Source organism: Conger conger, chromosome 3 (genome assembly GCF_963514075.1).
Source record: "Conger conger chromosome 3, fConCon1.1, whole genome shotgun sequence".
Lineage (NCBI taxonomy): Eukaryota > Metazoa > Chordata > Actinopteri > Anguilliformes > Congridae > Conger > Conger conger.
Window position 1 is genome coordinate 988,795 of NC_083762.1, and position 20,275 is coordinate 1,009,069.

Below are 20,275 nucleotides of genomic sequence, written 5' to 3' on the forward strand. Positions count from 1 at the left end.
CAGCTAAACAAACGTTACAAAGTCCTATTTCCACTGCCGAGTTCTGACGGCTCCAGCCACTTAACATTATGCATACCGGTAGCAATATTAGGCTACTTTGACCACGGTTTTGCATTTCATTTATGGCTTCAACAATCAAACGTTTTGTAAGACAAACAAAAGGCAACATCAGCAGTTGTTCTCGAGAAAATACGGATACCCCATTTGAAAAGCAGGCTTAAAAAATCTTGTCTAAATGAACCAGTAGTAAGATTAGTTTAATAACGTCTCTGATGCCGCCTTTACAGTGGAAATGGCAGACGTCCAAAGTCATAACACGCGCGAAACGTGTAATCTATGCATATCTGTGCGCAATGAATGAGCCGCATTCGAAATATAAACAACTTAAACTTAAAATATGTTCATTCAACAAATTTGAATTTCAATGTTTCCACGTCCGAGTCCCACGTTTACCATCACCCAAATAAACACGTAGCCTAATGAACATGTAGCCATGTGCACATTGCGTAGTGCACAGACAAACACAAATCAACAGTAATCACAAGGTAATAACTGAGCACGCAGAATAGAATCTACAGCAATCACAAGGTAATAACTGAGCACGCAGAATAGAATCTACAGTAATCACAAGGTAATAACTGAGCACGCAGAATAGAATCTACAGTTATCACAAGGTAATAACTGAGCACGCAGAATAGAATCTACAGTAATCACAAGGTAATAACTGAGCACGCAGAATAGAATCTACAGTAATCACAAGGTAATAACTGAGCACGCAGAATAGAATCTACAGTAATCACAAGGTAATAACTGAGCACGCAGAATAGAATCTACAGTAATGACAAGGTAATAACTGAGCACGCAGAATAGAATCTACAGTAATCACAAGGTAATAACTGAGCACGCAGAATAGAATCTACAGTAATCACAAGGTAATAACTGAGCACGCAGAAGGTGCAAGTGACTGAGAGTGAAGCCCAGCAGCCACTTCAGTTTTTTTTACATTTTTTACATTACATTTTTTATTAGCAGACGCTCTTATCCAGAGCGAATTGCAAAGTGCAAATCAAACACAAGAACAAGTGCAAAAGTAGACCTGAGAGGACAGTACAGTTCCGAGTCCTAGTGTAAACATACAGAAATTCAGAACCCTTGAAGAGTACAATCAGTTACAATCAGTTCAGTTACATTGCTTCATTTTACATTTTTACTAACCTGCAGAAACTCATACTCAGAGCCAATGATTCCTCTGTTCTGTTTTTCACATCTTGGCAGATCTGTGTGTTTGCCAGTTAGCGTGGGGATTATATAGGGCACATAATTATCACTTTCACTTTGCAAGTTTGAGAATACATGCCAAATATGGTGTTGTTTATGCCCATTGAATAAGGGAAATGTGCCAATTTCTCGGAAATGTTACTGGTATGGTTGTTGCCAGCGAATAACTGCTGACAAAATAACGTACCGCAACACATCTATCAGGGGTTACAAATCCTCCTCACAACCTTCACATATTCTCTTGTTCTACAGCTACATTTCCATTATTGTTTCTCTTTTGTGGTTCAAAAGCAATCAATTTTCCCACATACACCCGACTCCAAAGTTTGGAATCACCTTACCTTTTTCTGCTTTGACTGATTTTATATTTTATTTTCTCTGTTTGTAATTAAACAATTTACACGTGGTCTGACAGGTCAGTCAAAGTCCAGGGCTGGTGAATAATACAGTGCAGTACACTGTGAACCCCAACAGTTATAATAACTTACAAATATCATCAATGTAGTACTTAAAACCTGATATTTAGTTAACCAAACTGTAAACTGTGGTGTTCTGTCAATGAGTAATGAGGTTTTAATTTTATTGGAATATAATAATTTGAGTAAACATTGCACCGCTGCATAATAATTTTGAGTATCCAGTGTGGGAGAAAAATATAATGTAGTACAATGTATCCAGATATGTACAATGCATATTGTTAGAAATCTGCTTAAAAGAATAAATTGTGCTCGTGACAGATAACCAGCAAAAATGTAAGGGAGGGGTGACGGCTCTGCCACAGCTTACGTCATATAGGCACGCGTGCAGGAGATAAAGCAGAACACTCCCGTTGTTGGGTGCGGTCATGTGCTTGATTATGATAAAAATGAGGAGGAATCGCACCCAAGGTCGGTTCCTCCTGAACCGGACTAAGGAGGGAAGACGGACGATTGAGAAGTACTGAAACACTGTATGATGATGATTGCCTTCACCGTAATGTATTCATGCGATAACTTAGGATGTGTAATGGTATAAGAATAGACACCCTGTCTGCTAAAATCAGAGTGTATTCTCACATTGGTGTGATGCATTCCCCGTGCTTTGTTTTGCTGCAGTATTAATAAAGTTCGTATTATTGTAGCTCTCCTTGCTGTGAAAGAACTGGGTTCTTTTAAACGGGAAAGGTTGTTTGCAAGACGTCTCTCCAGGGAATTTCCCCCACACCAGTCTGACGTCATCGACGTCTTTCCAGGCTTTCAGAAAAATCAAGATGGCTACCCTCGAGCGGGCATGAGAGATTTTCGAGCATAACGGATAGGAATATTTACATATTTTTGCATGTATCTGCAAGCCTCATCATCGAGTCAAGCGATCATTTTCACAAGTTTGGTCCTGCTTTTTGTTATGAGCGTTCTCATTTGAAACAGCCCGTTAGCGAAGTATCCATGGAAGATAAATTTAACATAGCTTTTAGTTTGTATTGTTTCCACCTAGGTGACTATAGATGAGCAGGTGTAAGTGTTAAAGTAAACGTAGTCAGCATGACAACCGTGTGATGCACTAATATGTTCGGGTCACAGCATTATCTGAAATGAATGTGAAAAATACAGCAGGTTGGTAGACACTACTAGCCGTACTGGAATTACTTAAGTGTGTGTGGCAAACTGGAGCATGACTAGAGTGTGTGGAGCAAGAAAAGTGAGCCCCCCCCTAAAGTTAGCTGAAAAATAGAGAGATGTGACCGAGGTGGAGCTTTTTTTCCGTGGAGTTTTTGAAGGGAGTCATTCTGTCGCGCAGTTAATTTCCCGGTCATTTTTGATATGTGCGATTGTCATGAGAAAGAAGTAATGAGAAGTAGACAATTAGCCTAGCGTTAGATATGAAGTTAATTTAGGCATAATCACAGATTTACAGCATACACAACGTTGGTACGTGATAGTAAATTAGCATGACTGATTATGTTTGTGATAAATGTCCAACAAATAATGTATGAAGCTTATATTTATGTTTTTGTTCTCTCTTAGGCTCAAGTGGAGGCCAAGTGGTGTGTCATTTCAATCTGCATTGACATCTAGGTACGATATTGAAATACTACTGGTAGTTGAATGCTAAAAAATACTTCAGCCTTCTTAGCCAGATGGATCTTCATGAACAGTGAATTTAACCCCTTCCCCGGCGGAGACGAGTATATACGTTTTTATCGAATGTGTTTTTTTCAGTCACGGACGAGTAAACACGTCTAAACACTTTTATTTTCAAAATAAAATTTCAACCACAAAAATGGGAAAAAAATGAAATACAAGTTATTTTTCATAATCAGCATTAAAAAAAACTATATTAAATATAATTTTAAAAAGATCGTCTGAAAATGACAGGTTTTTTCCAAAATAATTGGCGGGGAAGGGGTTAATTTGTTGGGCTAATTTGGAGCTCAATGCCTGCTTACTCGAAAAAGTGTTAGCTTTAGTCTAAATTTCAGGGTGATTCAATGGAGTGGAAGTGCAAATTGTGTTTTGAATCCTTAGATACCCGGGCTAAATTATTTACGCACTATCGTTTGCAGCATAGTCGTTATTCCAGAATTAGCCCTCTGCCATGTCTCTATGACAATTGTATTTGTACTTTTCAGTCATTTAATGCACTGAAAGCTCATGTAGCACAATCTCACAGAGATGCACGCAGATCAGATAGAGGAGCAGATGCACAGGCTTATTTTTCATGCCACAGGTGCAACTTCAAGCACCCCTTTTCTGAGGCAACACCGTCATGCATAATTTTGCAGCATCATGGTACTGTAGCTTCCACAGAATCTGAATGTTACGTGATTGTCACATTCGAAAAGATGTATGACACAGCCAGTAATGATAGGAAAAAATTACTACCACCATTAACCTTCAATGTACTGTACCATGTGACACATGGTCACATGCAAGTGATGCAGAAAAACAGAGCCACAATGAGTACATATAGTTTATGACTTGTGATCTTGCTTCTAGAACACCTGATAATTGCATTGATTATGTTTTGCAGCAAGAAGAGGAGCAAGATATCAGCGCTGCTCCTGTTGCTCTCCTCACATCTGAGACAGACACCTTCAGTGCCGAGAAGGTCTTCGTTGTGGTTGAGGGGGAGGTTGTTTTGAGGGATCTTCCAAGGTTTGCTGATGCATTTACAGTGGGAGCAATACTTATTTGATCCCTTGCTGATTTTGTAGGTTTGCCCACTTACAAAGAATGGAACTGTGTAGAATTTTAATCATGGGTACATTTTAACATTGAGAGACAGAATATCACAAAATAATCCACAATAACAACATCATATAAATTTATAAATTTTATATCATATTCCCACATGAAATAAGTATTTGATCCATAGAACAATAGGACTTAATACTTGGTGGAGAAACCTTTGTTGGCAAGCACAGAGGTCAGACGTTTGTTGTAGTTTTTCACCAGGTTTGCACAGATCTTGGGAGGGATTTTGGTCCACTCCTCTTTGCAGATACTCTCCAAATCCTTAAGGTTCCGAGGCTGTCGCTTGGCAACTCGAAGCTTCAGCTCCCTCCACAGATTTTCGATGGGATTTAGGTCTGGAGACTGGCTAGGCCACTCCAGGACCTTAATATTCTTCTTTTTGAGCCACTCCTTTGTTGCCTTGGCCGTATGTTTTGGGTCATTGTCATGTTGGAAGACCCATTTTCAGTGCTCTCACTGAGGGAAGGAGGTTGTCGCCCAAAATTTCCTCTGGATCATCCAGGTGTTCTTTGGCAAACTTCAGACGGGCCTGTACATGTGCCTTCTTCAGCAGAGGAACCTTGCGCGCGCAGCAGGATTTTAATCCTTCATGGTGTAGTGTTACTGATGGTTCTCTTCGTGACTGTGGTCCCAACTGCCTTCAGGTCATTAACAAGCTCCTCCTGTGTAGTACTGGGCTGATCCCTGACCTTTCTCATGAACATTGATATCTCAGGAGGTGAGATCCTTCGTGGAGCCCCAGACCGAGGGAGATTGGCGGTGACTTTGTGTTTCTTCCATTTTCTAATAATTGCTCCAACAGTTGTTAACTTCTCTCCAAGTTGCTTGCTTATTTTCTTGTAGCCCATCCCAGCCTTGTGCAGGTCTACAATTTTGTCCCTGATGTCCTTAGACAGCGCCTTTGTCTTGGCCATGGTGGAAACGTTGGAATCTGATTGATTGTGTGGACAGGTGTCTTTTATACAGCTACATAATGATGTAACGAGTTAACACGGGTGTTTTGGGTAATGAGTTGAGATTAGGAGTACTTCTTAATGGAAAACTAACTGGTCTGTGGGAGCCAGAAATATTGCTGATTGGTAGGGGATCAAATACTTATTTCATGCAAAAATACGATAATAAATGTATTAAATTGATATGATGTTGTTATTGTGGATTATTTTGTGATATTCTGTCTCTCAATGTTAAAATGTACCGATGATTAAAATTCTACACAGTTCCATTCTTTGTAAGTGGGCAAACTTACAAAATCAGCAAGGGATCAAATAATTATTGCTCCCACTCTATATTGTTGTTTGGCCTCATTTATGCTTTCAATTTGGAGTATCCAAAGAAACTCATCCACACATTCACGTTTATTCAGAAAATACTGATGTGTATGGATGATAACAAACCACTGAAACCATCCCTACTGAATTTGAAAAATGATTTGTTGAACTAAACAGAAAGCTTCAGTGTAATTATACATAAAGGCTCCATACATTCTTGTGCCAATACAGAAGGCGTGTTTTTTTGTTTTTTTTTCAAAGGAGCAGCCCACATGTAAATGTTAACATTGCCCTGCTTGTTACAGGAAGCAGAAGATGTTTCTAAATGCCTGTAAACATTTTTTAGGTGAATTTAAAATTATGTAGTTGTTTGATGTGTCAGGGGAAAAAAAAAAAACAAAAAGAGATTTTTGATTTTGATTTTGAAGGTCACTGCTTGTTTCTGCTTGATCACAAATGTTTAAGTTGCAAAGCTCTAATTATGCAAAGTTTAAGATGACTGAGTCATTTGATTGTCAGAATTTCTCAGTTCAATTTTCTATCATCCAACATGTTCAGTTTGGTGTTGTTAAAAAGCTGTCACTTTGTTGTCATGCATAGGGGGTTCAGCCATTGATAATGATTGTGAGCACCTTTGGAAAGGCTTTTTCAATGCCATAAACATGTATGTATCATGTATTGCTTTCTAGTCAACTGTTAAGGCAGAAACTATGCTCATTGAGGGAAAAGTGCCCATGTTTATATTCTGATCTGAAATATTCTGCTAAAAGTTAATGTCAGTGAAACTTAATAAATAACTTGTATTGTATCAATGGATGCTGTATATTTCTTTCAGAATTTAGTTTAAATCTATTCATCATATAGAATTACTATCTATTCATGTTTAATCTTTTGAGTAGCTTTAAGTTGTGTAAAGTTAAATTTATTAGTCAGAGAAAGTTGGTTGAACTAAGCTTCACTAAGTGTTATTGAATGAAATGAATTCAGTATGTAGAGGTTTCTGATTTCATCACTGACAATAACATGGACTTATAACAGTCTGTCTGACTGAGACCTGGCAGCAGCCCCAGGATTACTACCACCTAAATCAGGCTACTCCAGCTGGGTTCTCCTACTTGGACCAGCCTCGTCTCAGTGGCCGTGGGGGTGGGATTGCTGTACTTTACCGTTCCACTCTAAAGTTCACTGTTGTAACTCTACCTCAGCACACCTCCTTTGAACACCTTGTTGTTAAACTGCCTAGTTCTTGTCCATTAATCATTGTGTCTATCTATCGCCCACCCAAACCTTCTCCTGTATTTCTCATTGAGCTTTCTGAACTCCTGTCCACAGTCTGCACCATGTCTCCCAACGTACTTGTCATAGGTGATTTTAACATTCCTATTAACCGCGCCCGATCCACCTTCGCCACTGGTTTCCTATCTCTACTGGACTGTCTAGACATTAAGCAACACGTTACCTTCCCCACCCATAACAAAGGCAACACACTTGACCTAGTCTGTTCCACTGGCCAAACTCCCATCAATCTCACTGACCGAATTAATGTTTTTCCTATCAAAGTGTCTTTTCCCTCCCACATCTCAGATCCCTGCTATTGTGTTGCAATTTTGTTTCTGATTGATTAGGAGTGCCAGATATTTACTAGGTTTGTTCCCATATTCGTATAGTCGTTGCCTTTGATAAAATAATGATCTGGAGGCCTTCTCGTTTAATATTGAATTTAGTGCTGCTTTAATAGTTTGTATTTTAATGAGGTTCGTTCTAGTTGGATTAGATTTATGAGCCGTTTCTGCCTTTTTAAAATCTGCTTCCAATTCGTTTTGCTTCAGCAATAATGATTTCTTTCGGTGTGACATATAAGAAATGGTGAATCCTCTGGTATAGGCCTTTGCAGATTCCCAAAGATATTCAGGATTTGTTTCACTGTTGTCATTCATATCAAAAAATAGTTTTATCTCCGCCTCCATCTTCTTTAAAAAATCCTTATCGTTAAGTAAATATGATGGAAATCCCCACCTCTGCCTGCCCAGTGTAGATTCACTAATTACCAGCTCTAAATAGACTGAGGCATGATCGCTAATATGAATAGATCCTATACTGCATGCAGACACTTGTCCTATAATTTGCGGCGGTATGAAGAAATAGTCAATCCGCAAATACGAATTGTGTGGATTAGAGTAGAATGTGAAATCCCTAACTGATGAGTTTAAAGTTCTCAATTTATCTTTCAGATTAACATCCTCTAACATTTTAACTAGTGGAGCACCTGTACCTGGCTGTCTGTGTGTACCTGCTGTGGACCTGTCTAATTTGTTGTCTAAACAGCTATTACAGTCGCCACCCAGTACTGTGAGGGGGCACTTGCATTCCTCCAATACTGCTGCTACACTAGTCCAAAATGAGGGGAGCAGTGGATTAGGGGCATATATGTTTATCATAGTGTGGTGGCCCGATCAGGAATCGGTACCCCCCTGGAGTGGAACGGCCCATGCGCCGGCGCCAAGCACTGGGAAAGGTCTTTAACCACGTGTATTTCCCCTGTTCGTATCTAACAGAGCCGCACCGAGGAGAGAGAGCCGGCGGGGAGAATCAGCACCATGGCCAGCGACACGGGGAGAGACGCGTGAGGAATGTGAGGAAGAAATCATTAACATTTCTTATTGGACAGGCGCAGCCGTACCGACTCCAAGAGAGAGAGAGAGGCCTTACAAAAGACGGGGCGCAACCACAGAGCGGGGCTGAGTACGGAGGGAGATGGAGACGAAGCCCAGTGATGAGAGAAACAGCCACTAACACGAGCAACGACAACACGGTGGACGGACCGGTGTACCAAATTTTTTGGCCAGTTACTTTTTTTTTCATTTTGCTGAGAAAGCAAGTTTTGGTTGGGACTTTGTGAAAGTGCCCTGAAGGCATGCCAGAAAATTATAATTTTGATGAACTACTCTTGCTCTCTCTGCCTCTCTTTCCCCACAGAGACCCCAGCTATAGAGAGAGAGAGCAATAAAAAAAAAATGGAGGACGCCATCAACGCCCTGCTACGATCACAAGGCGCCCTGCAGAAGGCCGTGGCAGAACTGTGCCAAAAATCCAGCCCGGCGACAATCCACCGGACGCCCAAAGACGTACTGCTGAAGCAGACCCCTGATGACGAAATTGAGGCCTACCTCGAAACCTTCGGCTTACATGGAGAAATAGCCTCAAGGTGCCTGGGGCTCCCTCCTGGCCCCATTCCTCAGCGGGGAGGCCCAGAAGGCTTACCGGGGGCTGCCTCCAATGAGTGGAGGTGCTGCTGGGAAGAGACTGCCCCCTCTTTCTCAGCTACTGGAATGAGAGGGCGACCCCTGAGAGGCCCAGCCCCACCCCCACCCCCCGACCCCGTCGGAAGGGCCACAGGGAACCACACCCGGTTTGGGTAGCCCCTGCCGGGGAGAGTGAGGAGGAGGAGACCCCACCCCAAGGGGGCAGAAGACAGACAACACAACCCCCTACGGAGAGCACGGATACAGCCCCGGAACGACTGGACCCACCACCACCCCGGGAGGTGGAAGGGGGTAGCACGGGGGGGTTTTCGGAGTTCCAACCCGAACTCGAGAGGGCCCCAACGGACTTCGGCTGCGCCCAGCTGCAAGACCCCCTCCTCGCCCAGGCCTGGGGAGCCGCCGCGTACATTGAGGGCGTCCCACAAGGCGGGGTGAGTAGACCAGCCTACCCGTATTTTAAAGGAAAGAATAACTTGTTGTATCGAACCTGCAACAGTGACCCGGGAGAGCTGGACCAACTTCTGGTACCCCAGACCCACACCTCCAAGGTGCTCTACCTCGCCCACACCCACCTGGGAGTGGGAGCTGTTCCTCCTCTTCAGCCAAGTGGGGATCGCGGAAGAGGTCCTGACGGACCAGGGGACGTGTTTCATGTCGGGCGTAATGAGGGAGATGTGCCGTCTGCTCCGGGTCCGGCAAGTGAAGACATCCGTCTACCACCCCCAGACCGACGGGGCTGGTAGAACGGTTTAACAAAACCCTCAAGTCGATGCTGAGAAAAATGATCACAACGGACGGTAAGGACTGGGACCATTTATTACCTTACCTATTATTCTCTATACGTGAGGTCCCACAGGCATCCACGGGGTACGCCCCCTTCGAATTGCTATATAGGAGACGTCCCCGAGGGCTACTGGACCTCGCTAAGGAGGCCTGGGAGCAGCAGCCATCCCGACAACGCACCCTCCTGGAACATGTGGAGGCTATGGACCAGCGGATGGCAAGGATCTGGCCCATGGTCCGGGAACACATGCAACAGGCTCAAAAGGAGCAGGATCGACTGTACAACAGAAAAGCCCAGGTGAGGGAATTCCAACCGGGGGATAAGGTCATGGTGCTGATCCCCACTAACGAGTGCAAGTTTCTGGCCAAATGGCATGGCCCCTACAAGGTCGTAGCCAAGGTCGGCCCAGTAAACTACATGGTAAGACAGGTGGGCCGGAGACACCAGCTCCAAAATTATCACATCAACCTGCTAAAGAGGTGGCACAAACCGAAACCCTGGAAGTGGCCACTGGAGACCTGCTGACGGACAGGCAACGACAAGACCTCCGCGAGCTGGTGAGCCAACACCGGGATGTGCTCTCCCACCTCCCGGGCCGGACTACAAGGGTCCACCACGACATCGTCACGGAGCCAGGGAGGAGGGTTCGACTGCGGCCCTACCGGATCCCGGAGGCGAGAAGGCAGACCATCCGGGAGGAGGTGGCGAGGATGCTGGACCTGGGGATCATAGAGGAATCCCAAAGCGCCTGGTCCAGCCCGATAGTGTTGGTCCCAAAACTGGACGGAAGCTGGCGGTTTTGCAACGACTTCCGGAGGTTGAATGAAATCTCCCGGTACGACGCCTGCCCCATGCCCCGGGTGGACGAGCTGATCGAGCGGCTGGGACCTGCTCGCTACATCAGCACCCTGGACCTCACCCAGGGGTACTGGCAGGTACCTCTGACCCCACAGGCGAGGGAGAAGACGGCCTTCGCCACCCCGGATGGCCTGTTCCAGTATCGGGTCTTACCCTTCGGAGTGCATGGAGCCCCCGCTACCTTCCAGAGGCTCATGGACAACCTACTGAGGCCCCACAGGGAGTATGCTGCCGCCTACCTCGATGATATTGTTATCCACAGCGCTGATTGGGAGAGCCACCTCAGGAGGCTGGAGGCAGTGCTCGGGGCGCTCCGGGAGGCCGGCCTGACAGCTAACCCGGTGAAGTGTCGCCTGGGCCTGGAGGAGGCTGACTACCTGGGCCACACCGTGGGACGAGGGTGCGTCCGACCCCAGAGCCAAAAGGTGGATGGGATCACAAACTGGCCACGACCCACCACAAAAAGGCAAGTGCGCACATTCCTGGGCCTAGTGGGGTACTATAGGCAGTTTATACCTGACTTTGCCACCAGAGCGGCCCCCCTGCACAAGCTGACAAAGAAGGACCACCGGCACACGATAACATGGACCGAAGACGCCGACCGCGCCTTCCTAGACCTGAGAGCCGCCCTGGGGAATGAACCAGTATTAACCACCCCTAACCCAAATCCAGGACGCAACAGAGCACCCAATCACGTATATCAGCAGGAAATTGCTGAAACACGAAAGAAACTATAGCACGGTGGAGAAGGAGTGCCTGGCCATAAGGTGGGCAGTCGGAAAGCTTAATGCCCCACTGCAATGGATGTACCGATGTAAGGACACTAACGCCCGGGTGACCCGATGGTTTTTAGAACTACAAAGTTTTAAATTCAAGGTGGAACACCGAGCCGGGAGACTCCAAGGGAACTCAGACGCCCTGTCCCGGATGAACGAGGGCCTCTTTGGTGACGCTCCTGCCGAGGGCGTGGAGCTGAGGGGGAGGAAATCTGGTGGCCCGATCAGGAATCGGTACGCCGCTGGAGTGGAACGGCCCGTGCGCTGGCGCCAAGCGCTAGGAAATGTAATTAACCACGTGTATTTCCCCAGTTCATATTTAACAGAGCCGCACCGGGGAGAGAGCCGGCGAGGAGAATCAGCACCATGGCCAGCGACATGGGGAAAGAGGCGTGAGGAATGTGAGGAAGAAATCATTAACATTTGTTATTGGACAGGCGCAGCCGTACCGACTCCAAGAGAGAGAGAGAGGCCTTACAAAAGACAGGGTGCCACCACAGAGCGGGGCTGAGTACAGAGGGAGACGGAGATGAAGCCCAGTGATTAGAGAAACAGCCACTAACACGAGCGACGACACCACGGTGGAGCCGCGGGGCTTCGGAGGCTCGGGAAAAGGCGTGGGCGGAACGGACCACCCAGAGTCACCGACGGACCGGTGTACCTAATTTTTTGGCCGGTTACTTTTGCTGAGAAAGCAAGTTTTTGTTGGGACTTTGTGAAAGTGCCCTGAAGGCACACCAGAAACCAATTAAAATATTATTTTGATGAACTACTCTTGCTCTCTCTGCCTCTCTCTCCCCACGGGGTGCCACAATAGTAATGTGTGTACCATAAATTGAATGACACGATGGACATGAATGAGGACATACCTCCCCTCAGGATCTGTCTTGCATGTGTTAAGTACAAATGGTGTGGCCCTGTGAATCAAAATGGCAACTCCTCTGCTATTAGAGGTGAATGATGAGTAAAAGGCCTGACCTACCCAGTCTCTTTTCAGTTTCATGTGCTCTTTATCCACTAAATGGGTTTCTTGTAAGAAAGCGATTTGTACTTTATCCTTCTTGAGGAAGCTTAATATTTTCTTCCACTTTACTGGATTATGGATCCCTTTTACATTAAGTGTACAGAATTGAATGCTATTTACACATGTCATTTACCACTTTTTCTTGTGTCACACAGATAGACACTGTCTTTCTGATAGAGCTCTGGGCATCTGTATTATCTGACCCTAGCCCACCTAGCTTATATAGGAATTCCCTTCTACATAAAGGGATCGATGCATTTAGATATGCATAATTGCATTATTACATGTTGTTTGTTAAAATTCTACTGTAATTGAAGCAGTGAGTTCATGAGTTAAGAGTAACTATGTTACCCAGAATGCATTGTGGAAAGCACTTCCTGAATTTAACTACGTGTCTTGAGAGACGAAATGCTAGTGATGTACACGTGAGATTCTGCTCAGTAAAGTTCGAGTGTTGTTTACCCAATTTTCGGACATTTACTTGCCGGCTAGTTAGATTTACAGAACATTTAGGAAAAAAAGATCCTTAACTTGCTGTTATCTACGCTAATTTGTTATTGTTCATGAAGGCGTGTCTGACAAGTTGTTATTTTATGGATTCTGGACTTGCATGTGATTTATTGTGTTTGAGAATATTTGCAATAAACTAAGTCTGTTAAGACTGACACTATGACTTACCAAACGGTGTTCCTGATTAGCCTACACTAATTGATTTCTGAACGGTTACGGGAAGTGTTGAACAGTGTTGGCCCACTTTAAGTGTAGCCTTTTACTTTATTTCTAAGAATAAAATTCTACAACAGAAGCCTAATAAGAAATAAATTCCTGCCTCGAATACAAGCCTGCCCCAAATAAAGGCCTGTGCTTTGTGCAGCCTAAGTAAATAAAAGACCCCGGCCACAATTTGAGGATTTACGGTAGTATTAATATAATATAACATGAGTCAATAGAACTTATTTATTTTGTCATTCCTTCAATGCATTTTGAGTCCAGATGAAATATTGTTTTAAATTAAAGTGTAATTAAAATTTTCTTAGGTAATCAGTTACCAAAAAAGTTGAGTACTCTGAACTTATTAGGTTTTACAGTGTACATGGGTCATATTGGCTCACACTGTCTCTGGATCAGTGCATGGGTCACATTGGCTCACACTCTCTGGATCAGTACATGGGTCACATTGGCTCACACTGCCTCTGGATCAGTACATGGGTCACATTAGCTCACACTGTCTCTGGATCAGTACATGGGTCACATTGGCTCACACTGCCTCTGGATCAGTACATGGGTCACATTGGCTCACACTGCCTCTGGATCAGTACATGGGTCACATTGGCTCACACTGCCTCTGGATCAGTACATGGGTCACATTGGCTCACACTGCCTCTGGATCAGCAGGAGTTTCCAGTCATGATCAGAGCACCAAGCAGCTGAGGTGTACACACTGTAAACATCACATTCATAATCTTTCATAATTCATCTCTCTCATTCATCTTTGTCCTCAACAGGACAAACTGTCACAATATGCCTCAAAGCACTATTTCCAAGGAGGTATGCCTTCCACATACTTAGCCAAGCGCTAATCCAGTAAACATGAAAGAATGTCGACACACGTGTCTGTAAATTACAGTTTGGTGAGATTAGCAATGACCACAATTAATTCCCAAACACTGCAATAACATTCCAGTCGGAAGACAACTTTTTTTTCAGTCAAAACGGATGACCATTAGCAGAATAGCACCATACATATTCTTTATTAAATCATGAAAAGGAGTGACTGAATCTTCCAGGTTTCTCATGTGATTGTGTGTTGTTATGAGTCGTGTTTTGGTCTTTACATTATATCCAGTGTTTCTGCTCCACAGTGTTGACCTTAAGAGGGGCAGGTGCTTATTGTGAGAAAATGGCACCCGACCTAGATAAACTGTTTCATGACTCCCATTTATTTATTGATTTCATTATTTTATGACATAATATAGCTGTCTTTACCGAAATTAATGAATGGAAATTAATGACAGCAACAACAATGGTTGTTTCAGGGGCGCATTGGGCATTAGGAGCAGGTGCTCGGGTGCCTGAATATTTCAGGTAAAGAGACTGCGCCGTCACCTTTGTAAATGCTGCGTGAAACGGATAGGCCAAAGCAACGCCCCAATATTCCATTCTTCCTCTTAAAAACGGAGAGCAAAATGCAGGCCAGCGCCCGTGGTACAACCCTTGGGAGAAGGTAGAGTTTGGAAACTGAAAGCTTGACAACGAAGTAACCACTGAGCTAAACATGTTGTATGAAAAAGAGTTTTAACACGGAACGTCAGTGAACGAAAAGCTGCACCTGCTCATTGTTTATATTTTTTTTACATTGTTGGAATTTGGCAGACGCTCTTATCCAGAGTGACATACAGTTGATCAGACTAAGCAGGAGCCAATCCTTCCCTGGAGCAATGCAGGGTTAAGGGCCTTGCTCAATGGCCCAGCGGCTGTGCAGATCTTATTGTAAGAGAGGGAGGGAGGGAGGGAGAAAGAGAGAGCGACAGAGAGAGTAGCCAGAAGAAAGAAGGAGAAAAGGAGCAGGAGCAGCTCCTTTTTTTAATGCCTACACACATAATCTACACACATAATCTACACACGTAATTTACACACATAATATACACACATGATTTACACACATAATTTACACACATAATTGAGTGTGTGTGAGTGTGAGTGTGAGTGTGAGTGAGTGTGTGTGGGAGTCTCCTTGGCCGGACCAGGACCCTCGGTGGTACCTGGGTCAGGTGGTGTGGGAGCAGGTGGATGATTATCTCAGACAGGTGGGGCAGGTGAGGCGTGAGTGTGTGTGTGTGTGTGTGTGTGTGTGTGTGTGTGTGTACGTGTGTGTGTGTGTGAGTGTGTGTGTGTGTGTGTGTGTGTGTGAGTGTGAGTCTCCTTGGCAGGACCAGGACCCTCGGTGGTACCTGGGTCAGGTGGCGTGGGAGCAGGTGGATGATTATCTCAGACAGGTGGGGCAGGTGAGGCGTGAGAGAGTGTGTGTGTGTGTGTGGCGTCGCGTCGCCAAACTCTACCTTCTCCGGAGGGTTGAACCACGGGCGCTATCCGGCGTTTTGCTTCAAGATTTTTAGTTAAGTCACCTTAAATCAATATTTGAAAAATGAACGGGTATTTTCAAGTTATTGAACGGTACAAAGTGAGTGAGGTACGATACAAGTTGATCGTGGATAAAAAGAACATCCCTTCAGGCGATTGCTTGCAATATTATCTCACAATCAGCAGATGTCGCTTTTCGTTCACTGACAAGACTTATAAAAGCCCATTTTCATACCGTGGTACTCCCGTCGGCTTAGCTCAGTGGTTACTTCGTTGTCAAACTGGACCAGTTTCGCCAAACTCTACCTTCTCCGGAGGGTCGAACCACGGGCGCTGTCCGGCGTTTTGCTCTCCGTCTTTATAGGCCAAATGGAATGTGTACTGTCGCTGCGATGTATACTTTTTACAACATTTACGAAGGTGGTGTCATATTTTTTCCCTGAAAGATACGGATAATAATAGACTGCATTCTATTATGGTAGAAGGGTTTCAGTCATAGACACGGCAGCTACAACAAGCGTATAATGAGAATATATTGGTTCTCTGTCAGAAAACCGGGACTGCTAGCTATTATGCTAGAAATGAGAGAACTTGAGTTGTTGACAAAACGTCCATCCTTTAACAGGTAAAATACAACGCAGTTGTCGCCGCGTTCACAGACATTCACCTTAACACCTGATTCAGAGCGGGGTCCAGGCGTCGGTACTATAGCTCTGTTCTCACTTCATCCGCTGCATCGTGGCGCCCGTCTGCTCCATCGGTCCGAGCCACAAGCGCTCTCCCTCGTTGTGCTTCACATCACCTTCAATCAGTATTTGAAAAAATTAACGGGTATTTTCAGGTTATTGAACGGTACACAGTAGAGAATTGAGGAACGATAAAAGTTGATTTGTGGATAAAAAGAACATCCCTTCCAGGCTATTGCTTGCAATGTTATCTCATAATCAGCAGGTGTCACTATTGGGTCACTGACGTTCCCATAAAACCGCATTTTCATACTACTGCTGACGCGTCGGCTTAGCTCAGTGGTTACTTCGTTGTCAAACTTTCAGTTTTGCCAAACTCTACCTTCTCCGGAGGGCCAGCCGTGTGTAGGTGTAGAGCTCTACGATGGTCACCACGGCTCGAATCCGCCCTTTGCCAAACCATGACATAAATAATGGAAACTATTTCCTTGTAGAATTGTCCCATAATCATGTTTGTTGTGTCATTAGATCTCCAGCTCCATTTCACTATGGATAGGAAATCCTTTCTGCCATCATTCTACTTAATAGTTATCTCAAATACAATTAAGGTATTTGGCTCTGTCCCCCACTGTTCACTCTGAACAATATGGGATATGCAATTTGTTTTAAGTACATTGTTTTTAATGGCTGTAAATGTTTTAATTTTTTAATTTTATTGTTTCAAATTGTTAAAATTAGGGATACGTTACGGCCCCCTGCTCTGTGCTACTTATTCTGGCGTTACTTCACAGGTGCCTTGTTGGCGGAGCACCAGGTCATTTGCGCAATTGGAAGCACCTGTGACCAGATGTTAAAATGTACCTGACTCTTGTCTGAAGGAGGGAACTCTCTTCCCACGTACCTGTTGGTTCTTTTTGGGTTTGCATTAGACAACATTGCTTCAGCATACTTTTCACACATCCACTCACTCACACTACTGATGCAACTGACTTTCACACTACACATTTTTGTTAACTGGTTATTTCAAATAAATTTGACCTTGTTTTTTAAATGCGTCAGTGTGCGTCTCCCTCTTTGTCACGGCCAATGAGCCAGGCCGTGACAGATAATGAAGTACATCATTTAATATCTTCTAATCCTGACAAACTTTACATTCAAATTAATAATATCAAGCAGGAAATAAAATGAAAGGCAGGCAGCTGGTTGGATTGGGTAAAAGTTTTTATGGCAACTGAAGGAGAACAATATTTACAACTTGTCTACTATCCATGCACACAGATACAGACAATTGCCAAAATATCCACTCACTGAGAACTTTATTAGGAACACCTGTACACCTACTTAGTCATGCGATTACCTAATCGTGGCAGCAGTGCAATGCATAAAATCATGCAGATATGGGTCAGGAGCTCCAGTTCATGTTCATATCCACCAATAGTGATTTTGACTGTGGCATGATTGTTGGTGCAAGGTACGAGTATCTGGCCCTCATTAAACATGAGGGCCAGAATGTCCAAATTCCAATGAATGTCAAGGAAGCCATTATGAGACTGAAAAATTAAAATAAAAAGTCTGTAATGTCTGCTTTGTTATGCCAAACCTTAGGTGTAACAAAATCAACTGTTTGGAACAGCATTAAGGAGAGAGAACATGTAATGGGGCATAGGGCATGGCAAGCCAAGTAAGACCTCTACAGCTGATAGCTGAAGAATTCTCATCATAATGAAGAAAAATCCCAAACATGTGTCCAACCGATCAGAAACACCCTTCAGGAGGCAGGCGTGGATGTGTCAGAGACTACTGTCCACAAAAGACCACAGTCATGTCTCAGTGGGTCACAGACTTCAACCAGTCATGCAGACAGAAAATATGCAGTAAACATGACTGTAATTTACATCACATAAATATGTCCCAAACATTATGGTGCCCTGAAATGCGGGATTATGTATAAAAAGTGCTGTCATGTCTACATGGTGAAACCAGAATGCATAAAAATACCCTTTAATAAAATATGAGAACTTGCACTTTGAATCGTTTGTTTATGAATATAAAATTGTGGTGTACTGAGCTAAATTAATGTTTTTATCCCAAGCATTACGGAGGGCATTGCATATTACAATTCTTATGAACATATAAACACAACAACAGCAACAAAAATATCAATGAATAACTATATATTGTTGTTTGTAACAATATTAGCATGGTGGATATGCATAGGTATTAAAGGAGACTGGGCTTGGGACTGGGGCAGTTGGAATAGCCAGGGCAGGAGGGAAGGTGAAGGCTGGGTCTCCTGAGGTACTGGTATTGTTCCGATTTTGCCAAGGACTTCACAGACCTCTTCGGATGTACATCTGCGCCTACCTGGGAGAAAATATAGACGCCTCCACATGCTGATCACCTGGAGATATCAAAGTAACGTTAGTTATCAAATGTATGAAAGTAACCAAGAGACCTATACTAATTATACTGTGTGCCTAATTATACTGCAATGCCTGGCATTACAGTCATTGTTGTACTAAACAAAGAAAAAACAGAACAAAAAGTATATGTATTTACTGTACATTCATATAATTTAAGGTAACATGGGTGTAAATATTGTATAATATAATAATTGTGGAAACTGCTCTATTATTTAAGTACTTAGCTGGGCAACTACATAATATGGGCAAGTTAACAACAACAACAATAATAATAATAATATATTAATGGAAAATAAAGGAACATATACCAAGATGTCTGAATGACAGTAAGTTAGGCCAATGTCAATAAACAATTGCCAGTGAAATACGAGCAACAATAATACATTTTATGTCTAAACCTTCACGAATCAAACGTGTATACAAATTGTCAATACTATTAATGACGGTGATATTTTAAAACCGTAATGTGATAGCATGTTAATGTAGCTGGCTACGACGTTGAGAAGCAGACATGCAGAGACATTATCCCGTTTACCTGTAATTTTCCCACATAAAAAAACGAACAATTGGAACATTCAAAATAACAATAATACATCGGGAATACCTCAACAACATGAATATCATTCGAGGACCCGTTAATGCCAAAATAATTATCTAAATAAGACTTACCAAAAGGAGCCCATGGATAAGAACTTCCGTTGAAAATGAATGGGAAAAGTTAAGGAATCGGCGCTGTAAGGACGTCATTGGTTTTTCTCGGAACAGCGCCGCGATATCAACGTGCGGCCAAGAATATATCGCATCCGAAGTGATAAGAACTTCCGTTGAGAATGAATGGGAAAAGTTAAGGAAAGTTAAGCTTAACTATCCGCGGCTTCCGCGCGGGAGGTCCTGGGTTCAAATCCCCGTCGGCCGGGGCCTCTCTGTGCGGAGTTCTCCCCGTGTCTGCGTGGGTTTCCTCCGGGTACTCCGGTTTCCTCCCACAGTCCAAAGACATGCATGTTAGGCTGATTGGAGAGTCTAAATTGCCCATAGGTATGAGTGTGTGAGTGAATGGTGTGTGTGCCCTGCGATAGACTGGCGAGCTGTCCAGGGTGTATTCCTGCCTTTTGCCCAATGTATGCTGGGATAGGCTCCAGCCCCCCCTGCGACCCTGTTCAGGATAAGTGGGTTCAGATAATGCATGGATGGATGGATGGATGACTCCTTGGTCTGCGCCTGGGGCTCTGAATGGACATAACAGCGGCAGCACTGCAATGCATGCAGTCATGTAGAGGGTCAGGAGGCTCAGTTACTGTTCACCTCAACCATCTGTTATGACTGGCTTGTTTTAGTCGTGAATAGGAAAATGAGACATGTGACAACAAGCTTACAACATAACCAATTATTAATTTAAAGTAAGTTATCATGGGGTATGAGAGATCAGTATGACAGCAGTGTTGCATGTAGTCAGTGTAGCAATGTTGAAGGTGCAATAACCCAATAACGTCTGTCCTACGACAGGTGTGAGATTTACTGCCCCCCTAAGCAGCAACACTGGAGCTCCTTTAACCCTGTATTAAACTGGCTCCTTAAACTGCTTGTGGATGGACTATGCCCAC

General features: G+C 43.8%; 1 protein-coding gene across 1 annotated transcript in view; it reads right to left on the bottom strand.

Annotated features, from left to right (window-relative positions):
- Window positions 1-1,333, bottom strand: part of LOC133124202 (von Willebrand factor A domain-containing protein 7-like) — a 99,838-nt gene extending 98,505 nt beyond the window's left edge. Inside the window, exon 1 of the mRNA XM_061235183.1 lies at window positions 1,216-1,333. Coding sequence (XP_061091167.1) covers window positions 1,216-1,229 — 14 coding nt within the window. The 5' untranslated portion in view covers window positions 1,230-1,333. The remainder of the gene's footprint in view (window positions 1-1,215) is intronic.
- Window positions 1,334-20,275: the final 18,942 nt, after the last annotated feature.